A 22961-nucleotide genomic window follows, 5' to 3' on the forward strand; every position below is an offset into this window, starting at 1 on the left:
AGGCTTTCACTCGGCTCATGCACTGTATAGGCTCTTTGCACAAAAAGGAAAAACCTACACCTGCTTTGTCCCTGTCTTGTCGTTTCTTGGTGTTGGAGAGTGTGAAATATTCTAAAACATTCAGAGACATCTGGGGTAAAATAACATTTATATTCAAATGGAAATGCCATTAAATTCTTCGTTGGCCCGTCCCGCCTCTTGTTTTGTGAAGTCAGAAATAAACGAGGGCCGCAGACAGCAGTGGTTCTGAATAACAACCTGGACAGACATTTGGCATCACAATTCTCCTCAGTCTGACGCTCATTACTTCCCCCTCATTAGAGGACAACTGTTGGGTTGGGAGGCCACTTTAAGGAGACCAGGATGAATCTCTCTCAAAAAGTATGTCTTTTGTTCTGCGGTTTCTTGATCATACATTGCTGCTGTAAAGTCGAGAGAAATTTCAGAGATTATTATACCTCAATGTTTGTTTGTATGTATGTATGTGTGTGTGTGTGTGTGTGTGTGTGGGTGTGTCTGTGTGTTCCCTTCTGAGAGTGTAGCATGCAGTGTTAAGTATGCATCTGACAGTGACTTTGAGGGGGGGCTGGTCTGAACCAGGGGTAGATGGATGACCCCACATCTGGCACTCCCACGGGACATCTGAAAGACGCAGGGCGGGACGGCCCATGCGCTCCACTGCATCTCATAGCGCCCTGAAAACTGGGCTCCCCAAATGGCTGAAATGTCTGTGTAAATCTCACCCCTTCGTCACTCCATGTCACACACACACACACACACACACACACACACACACAAGAGAAGCCCCGGTAGCTGTAAGTGGGAGGTCCTCTGTGCCTCAGCTGCGTGGTTCCCATTGGGCTTTCATGTGTCTTAGTGTCCCTACTGATTTCCAAATCCTCACATCAAAGCCTCCAAAAATGCAATCCTGTCAAAAATTCACATAAACAAATCCATCAACAGAGCAGAGTGACAGCTGCATTTATGAAATCTCAAGCTGTCCATTTACTAATCTCAAGACCTGGGCTTCGGCTATATGGCTTTTTTTTTGTTTTTGTTTTTTTGGGTTTTTTTGCTCAAAATGATTGATGGGATACAACATTAACTTTCCTGTCAGATTTTAATAAAATATGGATTTTTAGTAAGATTTGTGGCAGCTGTATAAAAGTATATCAATTACCAACAACTCTTCAACTACCCCCATTGGTTTTATAATATACACACATACAGTTTGTACATACATACATACATACAAGAAGCAAGTTGTCAACAATTATTACCATTAGCTAGCTAACAAATATGGATAAGTTTATCTATACTATTGGTTGTTTACTTTCCCCAAAAATATAATAACAACTGCATCAGTGCTGAAGTCTTTCGGAGTCTGAAGGTCCCTCCACCTCTCAAATACTATTTGTGCTATTCCAGTTTTACAAGAACAACAAAATGACAGCACCCGTTCCACAGCTGTCTCCTCCTCCTTTGCAAAACCTTCATCTCTGTGGTGTCAGCTATGGCTGCCCAATTCTTGCATGCCCCACTATGATGTGATTTAAACTAGCTGGACACAACGTTTGTATGACAGAGAGTGGAAAAATACATTTGCTAATGTATACAATAATATTGTCACAATTCAAATATTGCATGCATTTTACAAAAAAAAATCTGGATTAACCAAAATAACTTTTCTGCTAACCCTGGTCGAGTCTCATCAAACTAAGCAGCAAAGCAAAAGCCTGATCCACTGTTCATTTTCAAATGTATGTGTGCATGTCCTTAAATCCTATGCATTTTGGCAGCATTTGTGGTGTCAGTGAATGTAGATAACCGTCTCTCAGTGAATGGCACTCTTCTGCTTATCCATATTATGCAGGCCTACCCTCATTTCAGTCTGCTTTCTCCTCTGCCTTTTCTCTTTCGTATTTCTTTTTCTTGTTCTTGCTTTTATTCTCACCGACATAATCTTTCATATGAATGGACAGGCAATTACTCTGTTTAAAATGAAAATCTTTCCATTAATTTAACAAGACACGGCTGTAACATTGGACTACTAAGTAGGAGCAATATCCCCACCACCTGCCATATTTACCTTACCACAGATAGGAGTTAAGCTGTGAAGGGAGGATGGGAATGTGTAGTCATAGACAAACAGGAGTACATATGTTCCAAACATACAGTATGTAGCAGCATTGTGGGCACAGGTTATCCATTAAAAAGCTTAAGTTGGAGTGTCTGTGTGTGCAGGGTGCTGAAGGAATCGGGTTCATTCATTTCTGAGAAATTATCCGTATTACTTGGATACGAGCCCTGGGACACACTGTCACTTTTACTCTCATCTTAAAACACGTGGGCACACTTATTCACGCGTGATGGCTTATATATGGCAAAGGTGGACAGACATGCATGCACACACTGACATGCACAAGAATGAGTTTCTCGCTCTCCCTCGCACGCACATGCATGCGCGTACACACACACACACACACACACACACAGTCACACGCACAGCCTCTCACACCCTCCCCTGCTCCATCAGCTCAACTGACAGCAGTAATGAGTTTCTTCACTGCGTAAGCCAACTGGCACCCACTCAAGGGAATTTTTCAGGCTGAATTGTGGCCATTAATCACAATCCCGGGCAACACAGTGCCATCACGTGTGTGGCAAACAGAGATGCGTTCATGGGGGGCAATGGCTCTACAACATAGCAAAGGAGGAGCTAGCAATTATATCAAAGACACAGGGAATGGTCTGATGAGGAAGGAAAGAGCATAAAAATCCAATAGTGCTTCATTCTGTGAATCGTCTTCTTCTTAGTGAGGACAAGTCTGGGCCTTGGCTCATACTGGACTTATCAGAGGGTAGAGGAAGGAAGCAGCAGAAGCCCCCCGATGCTCTGCTCTGTAAACATGAGCTGAGTTACTGTGAGGAGAGATGCTGTAACATCAATCATTACCAACAAGATAGGTGGCAGATACTTTGCTCAATCACAAGGAACTTGTGGCAGCAACACAAACATACATTCATGTATTTAGACACGCTGAGGATGTTAACTTGTAACATGCAAATAAGGAGCAGAGAGGGAGGCAGAGGGATAAATACTGAGTAATGTCTGGGCAGCCATAGTGACAGCAGCCCTCTAAGAGCACTGAGCATTTAATATAATGACAAAGAGAGCAGTTGCCGTTAATGTATGGAAAACATGCTATCGCCTCGTTTTGTGACGTCAAGACATTGTCATCACCACATGCTCAAGTTGAGACAGCAGGGGAAACTCAAAAGTCTGCCTCCTATTCTTTGCTTTTCACTGTCTTGTTTCCCTCCCTCCTTTCAGGCTGCCAGCTGACTGCAGTCACCATGGATATTGCCCCCCCCACCACCTCCAAACTGGCTAATCCTGATGAATTCATGCTAATATGGAGGCAGTAACCCCCAGCTCCTTTTGTATGCACATGTGCGATTTCCACTGCCACACCCACTGCATGGAGTCTAGTTCACACCAATTCACGAGGAAAAATAACCAAAGAGGAAGAGGAGCAGAGACAGGAGAGAGAGGAGAGGCAAGTGCAGGCCCTGTCATACCCACTTAGTGTTTCAAGACAGTGGGTGAGAAATGAAAGCCCTTTGTCTCTGCCTCTACCTATAGTGCAAACAAAGACTGTGCAGATACTGCATTTGCTGTAATAGTATATCTGTTCTATCAGATAATGAAATACCATTTTCAGGATGTGAGTAAACAGAGCAGCTCTGGATTTACATAAATTGAGAGAGAGATACAGTTCATTTCCATGGAAAAAAATGGCTTATGAACAATGGAATAAAGTACAGAATTTGTCTTTATAGTGATTCTTTACTGCAAATCAAATTCTGGTCACTTATATAGGATTATCAATTAATGCTAGATTGTGGTTTATGGCAGCTCAGAGCATTCATCTTTGGTTACTACTTTAAATATTTTTTCTCTTGGGTGTTTGCATGGACCACCTTAGGGCTGCAACTAACCATTATTTTTGTGGTGGATTAATCTGCCGATTATTTTCTCAGCTAATCTCTGTCAGAAAGGGACATTTTCAAATTGCTTGATTTGCGTGACCTACAGTCCCTGACGATTCAGTTTCGTATCATATAAGGCAAATCTTCACACTGGAACCAGGAATGTTCGCCATTTTACTAATTACTGATCAATCAATTATCAAAATAGTTTCCCTTCAATTTTCTGTGAAGCGACTGTTTGATTAATTATCTCCCTACTCTATTCTTGTTTTTAACATTTGAACACATAATTTTTTTCCCACTAAATTATTATTTCTATCCAGAAGTACTGTGACAGGTTGTTCCCTAACTGAAAGTCAACACCTTTCTGCTCAGCCCCTCACTCACATATCAATGTCTTTGTACTCTGCTATTAGATATGATGTAAAACAATGTCCTTGAAACACAAAAGACTGACAAAGAACACACAAGCAGCCTGTGGTGCTGGATGTCTTGACTGGCATGCTCTCATCTTCTCTATTCCCTGCAGTGGCTGGGAGGAGCACTACAATAAGCTGTCAGACATAAGCACATATCACAGGCTGTTCCAGCCCACCATCAGCCAGCTAACCCTCTAAAACTGTCTTCCCTCTCACAAATAATGCCTATGCTGGCAAATGAAGAGGGCCACTAGCATCATGTTTCATTCAGCGCTGAGGCACTGGAATAGTCCGTCTTACGACTCACTAACACATGAAATCACTCCTATAAAGAGGGGAAAAAAAGCTGAGATACATTCATAAATGTGATTTAAGACTCCGGTTGAACAGATGATACAAATTCTATATATATATATATATATATATGATCATAAAATAAACACATCTCATCTGCTGAGCAGCTACTGAGAGAAGGCCAATTGAAACATCTCATATGATAGATCCTAAAATTGCTAACTGGAGGTGGGAATTGATTTAATGTTTCAGTTGTGTGTTCAGAGAGGAAAAAAGGGGCCTCAGTAACATGTCTATATGTTGAAGGAAGGCACACTGAGCATTAGCTGCTGTTTTTCACAAGCAGCAGGTCCAGGTATGTACAGTCACTGACCATGAGCCTGTGCCAGAGCGTGCACATGTCCATGTCGGTGCATTTATTTGATGTTAAGACTAGGTAATGTGCACGTTACAGTGATGAATTACGAGCCTGGGGTCAGGGGACCAGTTTTCCGGCATGTTGTAACAGCAGAGACGTGCTTCTTCAAGCTAAGCCAGCCCGCCACTGTTGCTTTGCATCCTGCTGCCTATCAAAAGCTGCCCTTGAAACAAAGCTGCCGGGGTCACGGGGTCACGGCGCAGCACTGGAATGGAATGTTCCTTCCTGGTTCAAGGTCCAGCCTCCAGAGCCAAAGGGGCCCAGAGAGCATTTGAGATCACCGGCACATGCTTCATCTATTTCACTCCCTACCTCTCCCCACTTTCATCTATCCCTGCCTGCTTTAGTGATGGCAGCAAGTTCAGCTGGGGCGTTACTCGCTCTACTACTCTGATCACTCAAATGAATGCTGCTGAGTCACCTCTACAGGATTCAATTAACTCTGCTGTCAGAGAAAACTCTTAACATATGCTGCAAATAAAGTGATTAAAAGGAGAACTTTATGTCACATCATGTTGCTTTCGAATCAGTGCTCATGTAATTTCAGGCTGCTATTATTTTCTGTTATTTTCATTATGTGATGATCACTTTCTTGATTAATCAATTACCTGTTTGTCTAATGAAATATCAGAAAATCAGTGAAAAAACAATGATCACAATTTTCGAAAATCCAAGATGATTTCTTCAAATGTTTTGTCCAGCTAAGAGTCCAAAGTTTTAAAAGATTTTTAGATTTTTTAAAGATAATCAATTTACCATAACATAAGAAGGAGGAGCTGGAGCTGAAGAGCTGGAATGAGGAATTGTTTAGAAATGTTGCTTGATTCATTTATTGATCCATTTCTCTGCAGGTTTTCTCATAATCTGTGACCAACATCTGGTTGTTCCTTTAATATGCTGATGAGAAACTACTCTCAATGACAGATTTCCACCTTTTCATTCTCAGATCTAAAATACTGTAAACTTACAAGGGTGGGTGTTACAATATTTGTAATAATAAATGGTAATAATAAGGTGCATGAACTGCAGAGTTTGCAAATTAGATTCCCAAAAGTGATACATGCTAACAAAACTACAAACACTGCAAACAGGTTGTCAGGCAGAAACTGCCCACCCCAGAAATCTTTCATCCTATGCCAGCTACAACTTCCTCTAATTGGTTCCTGTGGAATTCATTTTATCCCTGGTGACCAACTCCACACACACTGGAGCCTGACAGTCTTTTAACCCCATACACTTCTGGAGCTCCGTCCCCATGTGACGACTTTGGAGAAAAAAGAGAGTAAATATATCCCAGTATCCCAATGAGTTCATGTTTCTACGTTAAATCCCTTATTTCAGAATGTGTTAAAAAAAAGACAATTGCAATGCACGCACACACACACACAGAGGATAAAACTGTCCAATTGTTTCCTCTCTCACCGTATCATACTCACCCTCTCTCATTATTCCCTGCACACAAACACCAGTTAGCCTCCATCAAAAGTGAAAAATAAGTCTCTGTGCACAAAGCTGAACACTCCGCTTTGAGGACAGGACTTAAGACATGCTGTGCGCAGTCAGTGTGGTGGTCAAATAATGACTTTAATGCAGAACCTAATTATTATATCCATGTGAAGACAGTGAAAATCACATTTTCTCAAGCCAAGTCCAAAATCAGTCAGTCATCAAGTCCTGTATTCTAAGAAATATCTGTAAATAACAGCAGTGTTGTATGAATCTGACTTATTCTCAGAAACTGTTAAGCCTTTATGGTAAAACAGAAAACATGTGACAGAGATAAATAAATGTCCTTTGTGAGTGAGTGAAAATGTGCTTATTTTGCTCTTGTTCTTCAAGGCTGCTGCGTTGCTTGTTTGGGAAAGGGCAAGGTTAGAGCTGTGGTGCTATGGCAGGTTTGGGCCACCTTATTTCACAGCCAAAGCCAAGGTCACTGCCACTGCCCCAGGGCCATCAGACAGGGGGATGGGTCCCCACTGGGGAATGAGCAGGAGGCTGAGCGGTGGAGGAGGGGAAAAGTAATGGGAGGAGAATAAAAAAGAAGGGGAGGGGTATTCTGCCCTAGTGCACACAAAAAGGTCACCGTTTCCCAGATAAACCCCCCCCTCTCCATCGTCCAGCCTCTCACAACCTCTGACCCCTGTATTTCTAAGTCAGAGCTGAAACAGAGGGAGACGAAGGGGGGAGGGTGGGTGCAAGGGGAAACACACCCACCCGGAGTCAGCAGTGACAAAAGGGGGCCTCCGCTAGCTGAGTTGGTCAGGAGAACAAACGCTAAGGCCACCGTCACAAAGCAGAGCCACTAGAGGCTGCACATCTCCACAGCCTCTGCCTGTTCCCAGCCACTCCACTGCCCTGCATTTCACAACTAACAATAGGTGCTGCTCTGCTCCAAGAGGTACCCCAACACACACAAACACAAACACACACATACACACACACACACACATTGGCTAGAGAGGGGAGAGGTGGCTGAGGCCCAAAGGAGAGCTGCTGCCTTCCCATCACTGACTGGCCTTTGTCTCCCACTCTTCTGCTTATTGGCCACCACAGAAAGATTTCCTGATCCCTGCTTAAACAAAGTGGAAAACTGGACTGAGGGGCCCTGTGTGTCTATGTGTGCGTATGTGTGTGTGTGTCTGTGAACAACTGAGTGGGCGATAATGTTAGATAACACCATTATGTCCACTATTATCTCTACTACTAATAACACTAACTAATATCCACCACTGGCTCCACCTCCTGTCTGTCTTTGTCCTTATTACACATTTTCGCACATGCAAATCAACACGTCTGCTAAAGGAGAAGACAGGAAGAGGGAGTTTTGGTGTTTTTATAGGTGGATGGTGCAGACCCTGTAAAGGCTTTTAACTGCACAATCTGACCATAAAGGCTCTGTTAAGTGTAGTGAAGCGTGGTGACGGGGCAGTAGCAAGAGCTACCCAAGCCCCTGGTGGAGCCCGGAATAATAGGAACACCAACATACACACTCAGTACAAACCCACATATTGTCAAGCCTTCGTCCTTAGGAAAACCCTTTATTGACAAATCTGATTTCCTGATGCCTCACCTTAATCTAAACCACGTCCTCATTTTGATACTGATGATGGTTCAACACCTAAAACAGTGAGTGTGAACCATACAAAATGCCACTTTTGTCTTCGCAATTCAAACACGGTCTTCCAAGGGGCCAGGTGAACTTAAGATGATGAAATGATGTGACATGCTGACAGGATTCACTGGTACGGATAAAACCCTTGGAGAGGAGATCATGCCGGATTTGTCCAGATCAAAACAGGTCAATGCCAGATTGCTATGTATAGATTGCAAAGCCAGGCTCCAGCGTTTGGGAGCCTCATCCAACCTTTGGCCCGGCCTCTGCTCTCTCCTTTAACCTTTCACCTCTATTACTTAGGAATTCCTCCCATGAGCCTTAAAAGCAGGCAGAAGGAATTTTAGGCCCCTTTTTCATTTGTTTGTTTGAGAATAGCTCGGGTGGCCCAGAGACATCCGCAGACCAACACAGACTTCATTAGCAGAGTCCCACTTTGTCCAGCACATAAGCACAGATGCAGTCAGATGTACACGCACGCGCACGCTACACAAACTTCAAACAAAGGTGCAATCCCCTAACACTGTTAGGAGCTACCTTCACTTTATTAAAATATGACTCCGGTCCATATAAGTATAATGTTTTCCAAAGTTAACGCTGCTTTGTATGACAGGGAAATATAAAGACATGATCTGAATGGGCATTATCTGGATGATCAGCTATGGTGTACACAGCTGATGAGAGCAGCTGCTGGAAGAGTTGGCACAGTGGAGGGAGGCAGCATCCTGTGATCACAAGGTCACAGTTTGCTCATGCATTTTAAGTAGCTCTGGATAAGAGCCTGAATATGTCTGTTAAAAATATAGAGCACCCCTGAAAGGAAGAATAAGATGTTTGAATTAATTAAACCAATTAAAATGACAACAAGCTAGGATGTTAATGATTAAAGGACCAGTGCTATTTCGTTTTTATAATTGAACTTTTTTTCACATTTCTCACATTTTCATCCATCTGGACTGGACACTTCCCTTTTTTGAGCCGTGGAGGGTGTAGGATGTGTCTGTGTCTCAAATGTTAGGAAAGGAAAACAAATGTTGTACGAGTATAACTTTTACTGCGTTACATGTTTAAAGAAGGAAATGGCAAGTCAAGAGTAGCCTTTTCAGTCCCAGCTATTATTCCCTGTGGGGTTCCTCAGGGTTCAATTCTGTGTCCCTTACTGTTAACTCCCTATATGCTACTCATATAGCTCAGGATACTCAGATACGTCCAAACAAAATCCAGCTACCAGCTGGAAATAAATGTCTTCAGGACATCAAATGTTGGATGGCACACAACTTTCTACAACTTCTGATGGATAGATAAATTTCATTGTTAAGTCTTACTTTTCCAACATGAAATTATATCTAAATTTAGGTAAAACCTATCCCCATTTGAACAGCTAATAATCTTGCATCCAGTTTTGGTATTTGCTTGAGAAAATTCTTCTGCCAGATGTAAAAAGACTTCAAGACCTGAATTACTTCACTTACTATAGAGCACCACTATAGCAACACTAGGCTCATTTAAGCCTCCAACCATCCGTTAACTACTGTATCCTTCAGCCCCACAAACACACATACTATAATTCCATGTGTTATTACATCACCATAAGAAAGACATAAATAAGATTAAAACCATATCAAACATGGAGACAGTGGTCCTGGAGGATTAAGCAAGTTCAATATTTCTATCACCCAGCTGTTTCACCACTTGTCAGTATACCTTCCTGTTTAGTGGCTCGATTTCCCTGAGTGATGTTGTTTATACAGGCATTTATTTTTAGAGCATAAGGGTAACCATTCTGCTCCACACAGTAGCTCATCCCTCACATTATGAAGCAGCTCCCCTCTAACACAGCATTGTTACAGCTCTCCATGCATGTCTGTGCTCTGTGCACGGCTGAAGTCCTGTCAGCGTGGCTCAAGATTTAAGCACAATAGCAACCACTGTGTTCTTGATTGTGTTATATTAGCCTTTCATTCTTGACACGTGGGGAGAGAGGGAATGCAATTGATGTAATTCTTCAATGCAAGTTAGGGTGCATGCCTTTTTTGTTTCCAACAATGCATCATTATCAGTACTGTATAAAATATGAATAGTAATTAAGGTATCCAATAATTAAGATATTAGTTAGTAATAGCAAGGGACTTAAACTGTCTTAATTGGCTTGAAAATCTCACTGAAACCAAATTATATACTGCATCTCACTGACACCCATCACCATATAAGGACACACAATAATAAGACAACAAGGCATACTATGGGATCCCTTGGTGATGTTCCACTGCTTCAAGGTCAATGACGTGTCATCTTCAGAAATAATAGAGATTCACCCTGCCCCTTATCCACAGGAGACCAGAACAAGCAGAAGCATTTGTCAATGCAAATATCCACAGTTGTCATTAGGGACATTCAGTATTCAGTATTGCTGTTTATCTAGCTTCCTGACAAAAAAAACAACAGAGGACAAACAGCATCTTTATAGACATGAGGGGGGGTGGTAGTTGTTTACGCAGATATAACCACACAGTATAGGAAAAGGAATCAATTCTGAAAAGCAGATCACCACTGTGAAAAAGAAGTAATGAAACCTCTTCATTGTTGCCAACTCTAAATCAGTTCAAATCGAGCATGGATAATCCGGCAATGAGATCTGAGTCTGCAGGTGTACAGTAATAAACCAGTTTCTAGTGTAATTACACAGCAGAGGTCAGAGCTCTCATCCCTTCAGCCCGCCTCATCAGTGCAGAAGAAAAAAGAAAAAAACCCTTTCTTCCTCAATCCCTCTGACACACTGGCAGACAGATGGAGGGGCGCTGACCATGCAGCAGGGGGGAACACTCTGGTTTAACATCAGCTCACATACCTGCCCAAAGGAAGAAACAGGGCAGTCATAGGCCATGCCAGTGTGCACCACTACTATGTGATGTTTTCAAGACAGGAATATCAATGAGAGCAATGATATCCGCAGTACAGCAATGACTATCCTATATTTGCTTTAGGGGGTTGGATGACTGTTCCTCTGTTGGTAACGCACCGATGTCAAACGTGCAGCAGATTTTTTCGCATGAACTAATTTAGATTTTGCAGGGATTAAAAAGAAAACATTAAGAGGCTTCATGTTTAAATGTCAAAACGGGCTTATATGGCATTTAGTCGGTTAATCTATAGAACAGAGAGATAACTTGCTTTGTGGCATGTCAGCAGAGAGGAGCAAGAGCAGGAGAGGGGGAAAGGGGCGGGGTTTGGCTCGCAGACAAAGGGAGCTACAAGGAGATGCAGGGATGGAGCTTCAACATTCACCCAGGCAGGAGGCCATGAAAGGGGTGGGGACAGGAAGGTCGGAGGGTGATGGAGAGCCACCGTCGACCCTCCAAACACACACGCATGCACGCATACAAACACTCTTGTGTAAACTAACATGAGCTCCACATAAATCACTCTCGCTAACTGCTGTCTGAGGCTGAGTGGCTGCTAGTGGCGAGCCATCCACACAGCTTTTAAAAGTAGCATGTTGCAACTTCTCATCTTCTGCCACAGCTACACATTTGACTCTGCCTGGTCGACATCACACCTATTTACATTTACAACTCCGAGAGGAGTTAAATTCACGCAAATGAGAGGCACGGGTACAAACTGAGACACTTTTACAGGCATCCTCTGTCTTCTCCTATTTCATCCTTTACGGCCCCCTGGGTTCTTCTTTTTCATTAAAGTCTCATTCAGAAGCCTACCATTGTAATGGCAGCACAATTTACCATGACGATTTCAGAATTGAACGAGGTGGAAATTATCATCTAGCTGCCCAGGGCTCTACATCAACACTGAAGCAGTGTATAAAATTAATAACACATATAACAGACAGTTATTGCACTTTCATTTATTGCATTTTTACTATTTGTGTTTTTACACTCCTCATGTTTGCACTGAGTTTGCCTTTTCTCAGCACACTTCATACTGTGTTTGCAAATCTTGTGGAATAGTCCTGAGGTCAATTACAGTCTCCACATATGAATGGGAATAGAAAATTAATTTCTAAAAAAGCTTCAACTCTTTCCAATCAAATCCAGACAAACAGACAAAAGCAAGTCATTTCAATTGATCCTAAAAGCTATTTTGTAACGGGGGGCTTTTGTGGTGTGTTGCCTGGTGACGCGGGTTTGCTCTGGGGGAGGGGCAGGATCCCTGGCCAGGCCCACTGTACCAGGCTTGTCATTCATCCAAATGATGAAAAGCTTCCTGAACCTAAGCTAATGAGGAGGTCCTAGAGAAACTGAGGAAAGAGAGAGAGAAACCGACCATCAAAGAGATAACATTTTGGAGGAAAAAAGTGTTTCCTGGACCGACCGCCGATTTAGAGGGGCAACGGGGAGTCCGTCCTACACCAGCCCCCGACAGTGAGCTCACACAAATGGTTGTCAAGCAAATAAAAAGTGAAATTTATGGAGGGAGGTAGTGTGGAGGGTAAGATGGAGGCTTTATCCACTGGGAGGGCTATAAAGACGCTTCAGTAATCACACCACCCATTGCATCACAGTGGTACAAGTCAGAGCTCTGTTGTAAGAGGGTCTATAACATAGCAAATTACCCCAAATACACAAAGAGAGCATCAACATTAACAAACACTTTGAACAGAAAAAGAAACAAACACTAGTCACTGACCTTTGTAAGGAGATCATTTACTTGTTTTGGGCCATTTTTCTTCAAAAACAAAATGAAAACACTAAATAATGTATGCCCTGTGCAGAACTCTGGTGGGCCAGGAGAGGATGAAATGGACCAGTAATTGTCCAAACCCCTCTAGAGTATACAGTAATTCACATCATCTATATAGTCTTTCTCAAGATAGCCTAACAGAAACAATGCAGGTAGAAAAAAACCCCATTAATCCTGCTTGTGAACAAGGAAAGTATAAGATCCCAACAAATCAAGTAGCACAACTAATGGTGCAATGAAAGCCTCATTAATTTGACTTCTAAAAGAATTAGAGCATTTTTTTGATTGACTGAAAACATGGACTAACCCGGAGTGAAATTCCAACATTACTGTTTACTCAGAACGTATTAGTGATGGGTAATTTTTTCCAGTCTCTTTGAAGGATCTCTGGAGGATTATTTTCATAGCCATGACTTCTTGCTGCCTTGATAGAAGTGAGACTCCATTAAGGAGTTATTGCAGAGCCTTTACTCACTCAAGTCCTTGCCAAAAGACTGCCTAACACACCGCAAAAGGTCAGAGGTCAGGGGTCAGCATGTGACTTTCAGTAATCCTTTGGTCCCTTGCTAATCAATACAAGTCAAAAGGAAAAGCTGGAAAAGGTCTGCAGGAGAGCAAAGCCCAGACAAAACAGATGAATTCCACCGTGAATGACTTTGAACCTGAGCAACCAGGTCTGAGACGTAGCCAAGGTCAGGTTCATTCACTGAGATTAAATCCACATTCAGTTTTTCAGAAACAGATAAGTGATGGAGGATTGCTCTACACTCACACAATGCTTTATTTTTCATGCTCATATAGTATTAAACTCTTGATTTAAAAAAAAATAAAGATACTGTAACACCATAATTTGCAACCACACCGCAAATTTCAATTACTGTTCTATCTATCTGGTAATCAAACTGATTCTCACTCTTTTTTATCACAGGTTTCAAGAAATCAAAAAGTCAGGACTTCAAGTGAATGACAAGAACTTTAACTTCAAGTGAATGCTACCAAATATTGAAGCTTAATTTGCTGTACATTGCTGCAGTACAAATCATCAATTCTATTTTTTTCCTTGCACGCTGATATTTATGATTTTCATTTTCCTCATGCTTTCTTACCACTACGTCAAAGTGTGACAAATTGTGTGACTTAAAAAAATTGCGACTTCTCCCTGAGGCAGAATAAAAAAATGTGCTAAAATTGCATCTAAAATCTGACCTTTGAAAAGAAAAACCCTTCAGTGAGGCCTTAAAAGGTTGCATGTGTTTGACAGCGCCAGCCGCTGAGATAAAGTGACTTTTCCCTTCGGCCAGTGAGACGTCCATGCTAACCTCCCTATCCCACTGAGTGGAAAAGCTGTATTGGCCACAACAGCACAGCAGTATGCTGTCTACACACAGCCCGGGAATCAACAGGCTTCTGCGAGCCTTTGTCCATCTCTGTGTTACAGAATATACATAACAGAGCCTTCAAGAAGTCTTAACGCAGCACAGTGTGGAACAGTACAGTATCACTAAAGTTGCTGCTGCAACATCTCAGCGTGTCCACAAAAGAATGCGTACATCCTTGATGCCTTTGATTTAAAGTAAGTTGAGACATTCACTGTATGCGTGAGAGAAAAGAGAAGCGAGGAGGACAGAGAGTCAGACTGTCTCACTGTGATATGATAAAAATGTTGTAAATGAACCATGGCAACAATGCTGGGAACTTAATGTTGATCTAGAATGACTTCAAATAAGAGATTTGGCGCTTGAGCCAAAGAAAATTTATCTTGATGCCTCTAACAGGGAGTGGGCTGCTGGATTGCTTCGAGCTTATTGCACTCTTACAAAGCAGCTTGGAGACTCCCAGCATGAGCACTTGTTAATGCTAAACTCAAAGGCTTGAATTTCTAAGCAGCACTGCAGATGAGCATCAGAAAGTTCATTACACTCAAAGAATGATATTAAAATATTCAAATCACACCACAGCCAGGGATATTAAGTACATTTACATGCACAGCAATACCCCGATGACTGGAACTGGCCTGAAATGTGATTACTTAAGGCAATATTTCAATTACAATGTTTACATTCATAGAGAACACAGAGCACAACTTAATCAAACATAAGTAAGTGGCTGTGGTTGCAGCTTCAGCTTGTGTCATAACTGCATTGTTCAATCATGATTTCTTAACTTACTGACATCAAAATCAGGCCCAGATAAAATTATTGCGTTGGTATCTGAAGATAACATCTAATAAGAACAAAACCAAAAATCAATCAGTGCCATGGCCAATCATGTCAGTTGTGATATGTACAGTATCAGGCGACTAACAAGTAAAACTTGGAAAAAATGCACAAATTTAAACCCAATTACATTTACGGTGAGCACATGTGGACATAAACATTTTTTATGTCTCACTGAAAAGCAAATACAGCCTTCAAACTATAAAAGCCAAAGACAAAAGAAAAGACTTACTGGCTGCCTGAATGCGGGCCTTACGGCTCACCACCAGCCCAAAAGAATTCTGGGCCATGCACTCGTAGTCGCCCTCGTCAGATGAGCCATCAGATTTGGTCTTCTGGAAGTGACCAATCAGGAGGGAGCCATTGATGAAGGTGGTGTGATGCTGGTCCTGAGTTACGAGCAGGCCGTTATGCCTCCACTGTGTTGTAATTGGCGGGATGCCGTCCACCTGGCAGTGAAGCATGAGGGGCTGCTCCTGCACAGCGATGATGTCACTGGGCTCCAGGGTGAAGGAGAGCTCCGCCTCGCACATCACACCTGAAGAGAGACACATACACACACACACACACACACAAACAATAACTATTTAGTTGAGCATGGATATTCATTCTTGACCTTGTACAACAAAACAGTGGTTTTAACCCTTTAATATACAGTTATTCACTCTCATTTCCCTTTTGAGTAGCTTTAAGGTTGCTAAAATCATCATATTCCTCACAGTCTGACGCATCAATTTGTTCAAACTTTTCATTAAATCTGTGTTCAACTGTGGCCAACCCTGAGTATTAGAGCTAGGCCTTTGGGTGTTGATCGGATAACATGACATCCGGGTGAAGACGCTAGTTTTTGCCACTTTTCTGTGCTGTGACACCTGTCAGAGCACATGAACACTGTAAACAGACCTGTCACCTGCCTGTTACACCAGAAACATCCGACTCTTAAACTCCATCTAAATTTTCATCTGACAGTAGATTATACCATGCTCTACCGTATCTTATTTACTTTAGCAGTTTAGCATAGCATTAAGCTTAAATACCAATATGTCCTCAATGAATTGGTTTGGGATTGCAAACAGACACTTTATCACACTTTGACTGTCTGTAAGGCCAGAGAGGCAACCATAAAACCAAGAACACTGAATTCAGTGTTCTTACTTTCCTTTAAATTTCAACAGGAAGACATTTGTAGAATATAGGGGGCCCTTTCAGCAAATGCACAATCACCTTTAGGTTACAGATTAGACTGCTGGATAGCTCACAGAGTTTTGTTGCAGAATCTGAGGCTGAGTCAAGGCTAAAATCCATTAGAAGGAAATGTACAGTAGGTGAAAACAGGGGTTAAGTGATCGATAAAATATTGTTCACTTCATCCATCCTGATATTTTCTGACTAGTTTCTGAGGCTCTATTTATTTCCGTTTCTATACCCACTAATTACTATCCAAGGTCATAAGGGAATGTAACAGTAATATTTTTCATATGAGCCCTGACACCTAAACAAACAGGAAGAATGCTTCCATTGTCATCTCACTGGAAGCTGCTCACTAGGCCTTACACCTCATGAATAAAAAGCCTTGACTGCACTACCTTCAGGCTACAGTCACATGGGAATTTACGGGCTATAGACTGAATGCATCCACAATATGTGTTCTCTTGTATTACAAACACACACATGCATGGCCTTGTATGTGCTGTACATTTGAACTAGTAGCAGCAACTTTGTCACTATGATCGCTGTGTTTTCTTGTTCTTTGTCATCCATCAACACAAAACGATCCTCAAGATTGGTTATATTTGTTGAGAGTGATGCTTTCCACTGGATGATGGTGTGAGGAGATCTGATTTTCTGTATTTGTGGTTACTGGGGGTAAAGAGGGAGCAGTGGGAGAACAATAAATAAAGGATGTAAACAGCCTGACCTGACTTGGTACTATAAAAGAGGAGCTTAGCGGGCTCTCTTGGTATCATGTTTCAGCTGCTGATGGACTAAGCACTACCAGTCTCTGCCCCAGGCCCTGGAATCTGGTGGGAGGGGGCGCTAGGAAAGGGCAGTGGAGGGGGGCAAAGCACAAGGGTCAAAACAGAAAACCTCCGGCTTCGTCACTCAAATTCCAGCCAAGCAATACTTCCCCTTAGGTGCAGACAAGGAATTCACTGACACACTCCTTCACGAAGATCACATATGGAGTATAATATAAAGAAACATTTCCTCTTCCTCTCTTCTTTCTATATATCCTCTCTATCTGTGCCCCCCCCACCCCCCTTTTTTTTCACTCAGCAAGCACAGTAAGTAAAATGGCCATGGGACCAGAGAGACATCAGTGCTACCACTTGTGAAAAACAAGGGGGTGGCGGTGGAGAAATATTTAACCCTTAGCTGGCAGGCAGTGATCCCGCAGCCTGGGCTACTGCTCTTCCAGAATGATGCTGGCTACAGAGCTTTCCTTTGGTCCAACAAAGATCACATTTTCACACAGGGAACAGCTGGCAGAGAAATATATAGCATGCAAAGGGCCCACAGCCACATATCCAGTCAGTCACACTTCATGTTTGATCAACGCGCGGATAATTCTCAAAGTGAAGCAAGCATTATCCACTGCATAAAAGGCTTCTGGACAAATATGAGGATGTAGAGCACATAAAAGTGTTTTACAGTCACCCTTCATTTGTGGAGATGGACTGAAATATATTGGGAGCTTTCTATTTTCAGCTGTCAAATCACATTAGTCAGTCTTATCAAGCCTTGCAGCAAACAGGATAATGATGGTTTAGTGTTCAGTGTGTTACAATGTCATTGATTTGGAGTTGATTAAACAGCTTTATTGATGTTGTATATTTCCTTGTGACTTCAATTAATCAGTTTCTTCCATTAGCTGGAACAATGTGAAAGTTCTTGGGCTGTGGCTTTCCTAATGAATAAAGCATGCTGCTAGAGCGATTAGCTAATGCAATTCTGAACTCTGTGTGGTTGGAAGGTTACAAACAACAATGTGAGAAAGGTCAGAGAAAATCATTTTATACACAACACTGAATCATAAGACAGATCCGGTCAGACAAAGGAGATAAGAGGACAAAAGAAACAGAACATAGCTGGATTTTGCACTTTGTGTGGTCTAGGTGGCTTAAGGTTATCTGCGAATGCTGAGCATCCAGAGCTGAGGGAGGAGACAGCACAGCTGTAGAAACTGGTAGCAGGAACACGCATGTCCACAGACATGAATCTATACAGACGTGGATTTTCAGGGTCAGACAGGGAGACAGACAGACACATACACGTGCTAATGCTCTTTCTGTGCAGAGGAAAGACTCACTGGCATGTGGGATTACTGAGTGAGACCAGAGACAAGTGTTGGCTAAATGTGGCTCATGCTCTGGCTTACTGTTCACTGTTAAGTGTGGCTGGCTGGCACAAAGGTTTACGGCTACAACAGTAAAGAGAGGATCAAACACCAGCTATTGACAGACAGATGTACAGTAGTTAGCTCACACAAGCACCACTGACAGAGCTATGTGAGCTCAGGACACACACACACACACACACCACGGGCTTCTTACAGGCAGCAGTGTGGGGATATAATGGTTTACTGACTGACTGAGGCACATCATATCAAATGATAGCCCTATGAAAATAATGCTGTGTTACTGCTCAGATTTAGTACGGCCTACGGCTGCAGCAAATGATTATTTTCACTGTTGATTATTTTCGTGATTAATTGTTTGGTCTGTAAAACATCAGAAAACTGTTAAAAATGTCCATCAACCTATACTAGAGGACACTGTGTTATCATCAAAAGCCTTGTGTTGTCTTACAAAACATGAAATTGTCTATTATCACTCACTGATTAGACCAGGAAAAGCAGTGATTTCTCACATTTGAAATGTTTGGTGTTGCTTGAAAAAGAATGACTCAAATGATAAATCAATCAACTGCAGCTTTAGTATTGCCTTATAAATACTACTTAATGCATTTAAATATTATATTGTTAAAGGAGTAGTATAGATTTATAGATTGAGAGTCATTTTATTGCTAATTTACTTGATTTCTCTCCCCTCTCTCTCTCGGTATCCATCTGTTGCAGCTCTTTTCTCATACATTCTTGTTCACCACGATAAATGCAACATATTTTTTACTTACTAACTACATTTGCTACGGCTGACTGCTGTGGCATCTTGTTGTGTGTTTGAAATGTTTTGTACACCGTTTTGTACTTCCACTTGGAAGAAATGGATGTATGCTACATGTCCCCATGAAAGGTGAGTATTAAATAGCCACAGACTTAATATGTATTGAGTATGTGTATATGTATTGTGTTAAAAGTGTCTGCCAGCGCGGCAAGAAAAAGTTCTGTTCTTGCATTTAGATCAAGCACGTGCATGAAGGACTCCATACATTATTATTTTTTGACAGTAGATTAGCCTACAGTAGTAAAGTGCAATGCATGAATGCTGAGAAACTGTCCATATGTTGTCATGATAGTGGATGTAGGGCAGCTGGAGCACAATTAACCTCGCTTGGTCATTTTCTCTGCGGTCAGTGTAGTGCACGGTCATCCCTCACAATATTCATCTGTGGTATCTTTCTATAACAGTCCTAATCCTAATCCTACTCATGATAAACCAAATACATTGTGGTAGCTTTAGATTAAAATAAATGATCTTACAGCAACGTTAATAAGCAGAAACACAAACAGAGATGAAGTTAAATCTCAGTATTTTTCTCATACATGCTTTGACTTAACTCTTGTAGTCCTTTTTAATGAAGCTTGAAAGACACAAACTCAACTCAGTCAATCCATTCAAAGCCTTTGATAAACCAAGATTTTCTTATGATGTCATCTTCTGAAAGATCTATTGTATTATACCTCAGAGTTTGAGCTCTTCAATCCGTAAGAGATCTAATGCAGATATCCGTCTTAATGCTTCTGTCACTCACATTAACTCTGCTTAAAATGTCATTAAAAAAAAATGCCTTTATCTAAACTGAATCTAATCTCTGAGCCAGACAAGCACTTGAAAGAGCTTCATTTCTTTAATGCCATGGGTAGATTGGAAGTGCATCCATCACAGAGCTGTGTTTCTGAAGTTTTTGTTCCCAGCCCTCTGACTGGACATGTTATGAACCACTGTGTACTAGCCTTTATGATTCCAGTGGGGGCCTTTGTGGGACCCTGTGTGGTATGCTTTGCAAATACTCAATACTTTCTCTAGCCTTTGAATTAAGGGGCCTCACATAGAGAGAGAGAAACTGTCTATCATCATGAACAATGGGCCGAAAAGGAAAATTTGAAAAGGAGGAGAGGGACAGTCTTGACATTTAATCTGTACAAATATTCTCCCCAGCAGGCAATAACTACAGTCTTTTAATCCATCCTTAGAGCAATAACCACTGTCATTTCGCCCAGCCACGGGGTGGTGTGCTGTTAGGACTGACCACTCAAGAACCCCATCACCTTTGAAAGTCTCCAGCTTATGAAAGAAAACTCCATCTACTCATGAAAGCATGTCACTTTGTAAACTCAGAATGAAGAGTTAAGTCACACAGCTGAATGTGTCGATCTCTGTCTGGAGATAAAAGCAAAAGTGGACTTCAAGCCAACAGCCTGCAAATCTACAAACACGGCTCTATCTTAATATGAGGTTTAATCAAGTTCCATGAGTGCTAAAAGTCTCATTTAATGACATTACCGACAACATGATAGAGGTCACTCTGATATTGCTCCGGAGACACCTGATTAAAAGGCAGCCTTGAGGAGAACTATAAAACCGCTTCTGACAACATGCACCACCGCTGGAAACTGTTTTCCTCACCACTTAAAGCCAGCGCGACACAGTGAAATGTCACTTTTTTTTTCTCAGTGCACCAACTTCAAGTCATGTTCATATCAATGGAAATATGAAAACAACCCAGAAACTCTGCTGACTAAGACTACACGTGGCTACCGTGTATTGTTGCCGTGCAGCCTGGACATCCCGGAGCTCAGAGGACCATCCGGATTTGAACATGTTGTGCACATGAAGCGTGGGTGAAACAACACCACTAGCCCGACAGAAGAGCTCAAGTTCTGCAGAATGCAAATATATATATATATATATATATATATATATATATATATATATATATATATATAACTTTAAACACACTAGCATGGATGAGTATCCACATGCAGCTCACTGTGCACAGGTACAAATGCCGCAGTGCACAAGGCTCCAGCACCAGACTACACGCTGACATTTACTGGCCAAATACTAAGGGACTGCGGAGAGGGGCCAAGTTCAGGGTTATTGGTCAGCAACGCACTCACCGCGGTTCGCAACCCGCACCAGGCTCCGGAGAGCTGCAGGCTGACAGCGGCTGTCCTTTCTAAAGCTCTCACACTCCGCAGCAACGCTCTCTGCCCCGGTAATAAGATCATTGCTACTCACCGATTAAAGCATTTAGGAGTATTCCCAAAAAGCATGGAACAAGGCGGCGGCGCCTTGTGGATGCCATTGAAACACTTTCAGAAAATATTCCAGCACTTTGCAGAAAACAATGTGAGGTGAATAGATGGGGGGGGGGGGGGTTTAAAAAAAGAAAACACACACGCACACACATAGAAATATCCAGCCTCGGCTACTACATGTTCCGACCTACAGTGCTACACTTTGGTGGCTCGCTGGGGTCGAACAAGCTTTCGCCATTTTAACCATCTATCAGGAATCTGTCAGCATCCAGCTCGCTCTCTCTCTCTCTCTCTCTCTCTCCTCCTCACTCACTCTGCTGTATCCTCCCAGAGACAGCCCTCCGCTCTCTCTCTCTCTCTCTCTCTCTCTCTCTCTCACAACACACACACACACAGAAACACACACTCGCTGAATCTGCTCTCGGAACAAAAGAGCCGACGGCGGACTGGTTCGCTCCCAACGCAAAGAAACCTGCACAACTGCATGGTTTTTACATGTGGAACCAGCAGATACAACAGTTACTACGAGCAATACTTCTGCAGATATTGGCTAATTATTACAATACTAGAAATAATACTAATAGTCTTAGTCATAATAATAAATAAAATAGCTGTCAAAGACCATTATAATGGAACTATGGAACTATGCAATAATAACCGGATAAATAATGTTGGATAATAGCTGATTTTGATGATAACTGATGATGTTTCTAACAATAATCCAGATAAATGAACAGACTATGAACACAAGGTGCAGATCTTTGGTCTGCCATCGGTTGCACACATGTAGACAAAATAATTGATGAAACAAATGACAGCAAAACATAACCCATTTTATCCAACACATGGCAGCTGTTACTGTAATTAAAAAAAAAAAATCAGGTTCCCTTTCCGATAATAGTAAAAAATGATGACGATAATAAAAAGAGACAACAAAAACAACATTATGCAATTCTGTGGTGGCTGCGCTTTATTTAAAGCTGGTGGTTCAGCACAAGTGAACCTGATATGATAGATAAACGAGGGTCCCTCACGCTGAATTACAACAAAGCAGCGGTTGATGAGCTGCACTCGAGCTCCCCCTAGTGGCACAAACACGTTTGTCGGTTCTCGACATAAAAAAAAAAAAAAAAACAACTGGGCCATTGCAGTGACCATTGTCCTGTCCCATAAATGAGGCAGTGCATGATGAAACAATCTAAAACCCAAATGGATGGACTCACAAACACACCTTCACACTTCTGCTTACTGAAAATGTCTCTTCTCTATTAATCAGGCTAAACTAACAAAATAAATAAGCTATTACAATGCACACTGCTATTAATGATTCTTTCCATGATTGATCGATACCTGACCATTATTTTGTTGA

General features: G+C 41.9%; 1 protein-coding gene across 1 annotated transcript in view; it reads right to left on the reverse strand.

The window, feature by feature from the left end:
* Window positions 1-21907, reverse strand: part of igdcc3 (immunoglobulin superfamily, DCC subclass, member 3) — a 58364-nt gene extending 36457 nt beyond the window's left edge. Inside the window, exons 1-2 of the mRNA XM_071489476.1 lie at window positions 21573-21907; window positions 15383-15688 (exon numbers count right to left, since the gene is read on the reverse strand). Coding sequence (XP_071345577.1) covers window positions 15383-15688; window positions 21573-21744 — 478 coding nt within the window. The 5' untranslated portion in view covers window positions 21745-21907. The remainder of the gene's footprint in view (window positions 1-15382; window positions 15689-21572) is intronic.
* Window positions 21908-22961: the final 1054 nt, after the last annotated feature.

This window comes from Trachinotus anak, unplaced genomic scaffold, assembly GCF_046630095.1.
Source record: "Trachinotus anak isolate AG129_WGS33_773 ecotype Australia unplaced genomic scaffold, CSIRO_AGI_Tana_v1 ptg000011l, whole genome shotgun sequence".
Lineage (NCBI taxonomy): Eukaryota > Metazoa > Chordata > Actinopteri > Carangiformes > Carangidae > Trachinotus > Trachinotus anak.